Source organism: Rhincodon typus, chromosome 21, assembly GCF_021869965.1.
Source record: "Rhincodon typus isolate 14 chromosome 21, sRhiTyp1.1, whole genome shotgun sequence".
Lineage (NCBI taxonomy): Eukaryota > Metazoa > Chordata > Chondrichthyes > Orectolobiformes > Rhincodontidae > Rhincodon > Rhincodon typus.
Genome location: NC_063352.1, coordinates 35,281,737 through 35,286,342, shown reverse-complemented (window position 1 = coordinate 35,286,342; position 4,606 = coordinate 35,281,737). Strand labels below are relative to the sequence as shown.

General features: G+C 39.9%; 1 protein-coding gene across 3 annotated transcripts in view; it reads left to right on the top strand.

Moving 5' to 3' along the window:
- Positions 1-4,366, top strand: part of rab11fip3 (RAB11 family interacting protein 3 (class II)) — a 101,274-nt gene extending 96,908 nt beyond the window's left edge. For 2 of the 3 annotated variants that reach the window (XM_048609471.1, XM_048609470.1), the window contains exons 11-15: positions 109-190; positions 611-748; positions 936-1,091; positions 1,202-1,342; positions 1,583-4,366. In XM_048609471.1, coding sequence (XP_048465428.1) covers positions 109-190; positions 611-748; positions 936-1,091; positions 1,202-1,342; positions 1,583-1,714 — 649 coding nt within the window. In that variant the 3' untranslated portion in view covers positions 1,715-4,366. The remainder of the gene's footprint in view (positions 1-108; positions 191-610; positions 749-935; positions 1,092-1,201; positions 1,343-1,582) is intronic. The other variant, XR_007264378.1, reaches the window with a different exon arrangement.
- The last annotated feature ends 240 nt before the right edge of the window (positions 4,367-4,606 follow it).

Here is a 4,606-nt window from a genome sequence, read left to right as displayed (position 1 = left end):
AATCTACCCTGCATACTTTAGATGTTGTGAAGACGGTTACAATATATGCAGCCTTTGGCAGTAAATTATGTAAATATTGCATTTGTCTGTCTGCCTATCTGTATGCAGGTTACACCAGCTGGATGAGGAGAATGGGGAATTACGAGCATGCATTCCCTGCCTTCGGGCTAATGCTGAGAGACTGGAAGAGGTAAGCTCATGTTTTGCTTGGACATATTTTAAATGAAAGTCTGCATGATTTATATATACTGTCAGCATTCTTGCTGTTATTTGTAATGTAGCAAGTCTCAACTATTCTTTTTCATAGAATCCCTGTAGAAGCAGGCTGTTTCAGCCCATTGAGTCACACCATCCCTCCGGAGATAATGTGTGTGGGATTTGCACAGTTGCCCGTGGGTGGAATTGAACCTGGATCCCTGGCACTGAGGCAGTAGTGCTAACTAAGCCACCATGCTGCTGTGTCCCCTTTTTAACCCTTGAATACAAAATAGTTGATGGAATTCACTCCTTTGTCTCTTGCCCAGTCCTGTCCTGTTGACAAGTCCCCATATGGTAGTCCCAACATTTATACTCTTGCATGGGCAGTCACTCCAAGTGTTTATTATTTTAGGAGAAGCAGAAGCTGTTGGATGAAGTGGATGAACTCACACACAAACTGAAGGAAGAGCAACAGAACAACCAGAAACTGTCAGATAAACTCTTACACAAGCAGTACCAGTTTCAGAAAGAAAAGGAAGCCACTCAAGAGGTGAGGTTTTTAAAATCTTTCTTCCCTGCCTTTTTGCCAAGTGTACTCCTTCATTTGAGTGTTTTTCAGAAACTTAACATGATGATTCCTGTGTTTGGAATATTTTTCCTCTTCTTTGGCAACAAAATTATGCCACCCTTACCTAGTCAACTAACTTTGATCGAATTTTTTTTTTTTTGTTGCCTAGCTTATAGAAGATCTGCGGAAGCAATTGGAACACCTACAACTCTTCAAGCTAGAAACAGAGAAGTCACGTGGGCGTTCAAGCAGTATTGGGCTGCAGGAATACAACTGCCGTAATAGAGAGACTGAGCTGGAGCAAGAGATTAAACGGCTTAAACAAGTATAAATGACTATGGTTATGTCACCCATCTTTGCAGTAAAGCAAACATTACCTGTGTTTATGCCTGTAAAATAATCAGTGAATAATGTACTTCCTCTCCCTTTATCTAGGATAACGAAAATCTGAAGGAGCAAAATGATGAGCTGAATGGACAGATTATTAACCTGAGTATCCAGGGAGCAAAGAGTCTTTTCACAGCCTCTATCGCAGAATCACTGGCTGCAGAAATCAGCTCTGTTTCTAGGGATGAGGTAAGTTTATCAGAATTGGACTTTGCCTTTTGCTTTTTTTTTTAAAAAAGCACAACAATTTTCAATTTAATTAATGGTACCCAAAACTCAAGTGAAATTGTTTTGAGACGTGACCAGAGGATCAGGGAGCAGGGTAGATTTGCTTTGGTGTGTGTATGGAATGCCTCATGCTGTCTCCAGCCATTGATGCTTAAATGCATTCTAACTTTCTCTACTGCCATTTTTCTGTCTTAATTACAGCTTATGGATGCAATTCAGAAACAAGAGGAGATCAACTACAGGCTGCAGGATTACATTGACCGAATTGTTGTGGCAATCATGGAGACCAACCCTGCAATTCTTGAGATCAAACATACTGAGGCACAGTCCTAGCCTCTCTCAGGACCAGTATACAAACAGTAGCTCTTCTCTCCTGTTTGAGTGTAAATTGAGGCAATTTTCTTGCAGCAATCTTTGTCCAACCTTTGAATCATGGACCTGTGCAACTCCTGCACAACTTCAATTCTGTCATCACGCCAAGGTACGAAAGGCATTTGTAATTTCCTACAGGTTTTTGTTCCCCTTTTGTGGGTGGGTTTGATTGTAGATTACAGTATGGATGGCTGCAGTGTCAGTTTGGACTGCCCAAGTTTGTTTTTTTTTCCAGTAATGCAAAATGCAGCGAAGTAAGGTAATGGATTATTAATGGTAGGGAAGACCAGCACTATAATACATGTAGCAGGTTGTCAGGTGACTGTTCACAGGATCCGAAATAATACTGGCTGATGATGTATCCAGTGGCACCTGCTGCATTTCTCAATCCTGGCCCCTTCTTTTTTTCCTGTTTTGACTCATTGCACAATGAAAAGTTCACACTTGCCATGAACCTAATATTTGCCCTGCCAGGATCATCTTGCACAGCACAGCTGTCTTGCTGAATGAAGCCACATATCACTAGTTGTCTCGTTCAAAATTAAATTGCTTGATTGAAGTGCAGGGGTTTTAAAGTCCAGCATCGTCCAGTCCTCATTTCAACCTGGCTGTTTTTTTTTTGTTTTTAAAGCTACAATTTCAACTTCTGCCTCTGTTAGACTGGTTCTGATGAGCTTGAGTTGAACAAGATGTGATACAACTTTGATCTGAAACTGCTGTGAAATCATTAATAAACTTCAGGTAATGGGGCAGGTCTGACAGTGAAAGTACTTCACTAGCTGCACCTTGGTCTGACTGTTCAGTTATGTCCTCTATAATCCCACCACTCCCCCACCTCAATACATGAAATAGATGTATGCGTGTAAATGAACATAACACACTGTCACTCATTGAAGCACTCCTGTAACACTGCTTTGTATCAAATAACTTTATGATAACACTATCCTGTAACTTACTCAAGTTGTTTGCACACTTAGCTTTGCTCTTTGTCTTGATGTTATGTTGCGCTGATACTGGCTGTTTAACATTGCTTTATGGTGATTCTCACATTGTTCCTTTTTTTTTGGTTCTTGTTCATGACCTGTTGGCAAAGAGGTTAATTAGGCCATTGATTCTCATTTGTTTTAACACTATCTCATGCATGTGATCTGTGCAAACAAGTGTCCAGTAATATTACAAAGTTTATCCAAAATATTGGCATTTTTGGTCCCTTTCCTCGATTTTTGTTTTAAAAGTGCACACTAGCTACATTTTTAAATGACTCCTTTTTGGGCATTCAAGACTTGCTGCATGCTGTCAAAAGTTTTGAGCCCATCGTCCTTATCTGCATGCAGAGGTATGGTTGGAGAGCTAGACTTTGAGTTGTCACTGCTAGAAAAATTTTGAGTAGGTCCTACCTTGATCCATTGCTGTGCGGTTCCAGTTCTTGCTCTCTCCACTAGATCCCACCCTACCCTACCCTACCCTTCTCGTGTCTATGTGAAGCAGCATTTGGACAGCCTTGCTGTATTAATTTTGATTTTACCGTAGAATTGTCCAGGTGTTTCAGAACAATGTTTTTGCATTCATATACTCCAGTCCTTGCAATTGTGCAGCTTTCTTTGCTTGGCATTTCTGTCCCTAGTTATGATTTGAATTGAATTTGGTGAACAAGGATGTTTACTTTGAATTCATACTCCATCTCAATGCTGTAAATCAGAAAAAGTCCTGAGCATGCATTGCGTCATTTGTACAAGGGAGATCAGGTTGTGGCCCTTTTTTTTTCAAATTTTGGACAGCCGCAGCTGATGGTGCTGAGAGCCTCTCTTCAGTCTGTTCTGTTTAAGCTCTGTTGTTAAAGTAACACTTTCCAATCAGAGTGCATGTGAGAGCTTCAGCTCAAGGAGAGCTCTCCTGGTGCCTCTCGTGCCTTCTGCATGAGTTCCATTGATGTAAGATGCTGCTGTGTGCTTGTAAACTTTGCATGGTTTCTGGTGTAAATCGATGTATATTTTGAATTTTCTATCCTTAAACAGTAGAAAGTTATTTTTTATAGAATGAAGGCAGATTTATACTGGAGTTGGATAACTAATGGATTCATTAGAATCACTTGACAGCTCAATTTTGTAAAGTCAATAGGTTGTGTTTGTATATAGTAGGAAACTGACAGAGCAGGTTGAATGTTGATTTCTTTATGGTCAATGCATTCATTAACTTGCACCCAACTAGCCATAAAGAAGATGATACTGTCAATGATTGTATAAATGAAATGTCTTAAAATATTTTGTCTTATCAATGTAGTGACTTAGCAATTGGAGAAAATTGATGCAAGTTGAGTGATATAGCTCATCTTAAACTGTTTTTAAACAAAGTTCTGATCCTGGCTTGTGTACTGCTTCATCACCAGAGCTAATCCTGAGCATCAATACTTGCTGTTTATACAGAAACTGCCCATCAACCAGGGAATAAACATTGCATTGATCATCATGGTAATTAGTGACTGTACAGAAATATGGGTTTGCAATCCTGTATAGACTGGCTTTTCTTGGTGCTGAGGTATGGAATGAATGGTGATGTATTGGTTACCGTAAGCATCCAGGCAGATGTACCAAATAAAATATCTAAAGCAACAAATCCTTGTCTCTGCAAATTTGTCTATGGATAATCACGAACAGCTGGTCCATAAATCAATCTTGACTGTCGTATTGTGAGGGGTAATACCTTAAAGATGCATAGTGCAAATCTACTGCAGGATGTCCAAGCGTCTCCATTCATAATAAAAATAGAAATAACCGTGGATGCTATAAAGCAGGAACAAAAACAAAGTTGCTGGAAAAGCCCAGCAGGTCTGGCAGCATCTGTGAAGGAAAAAAA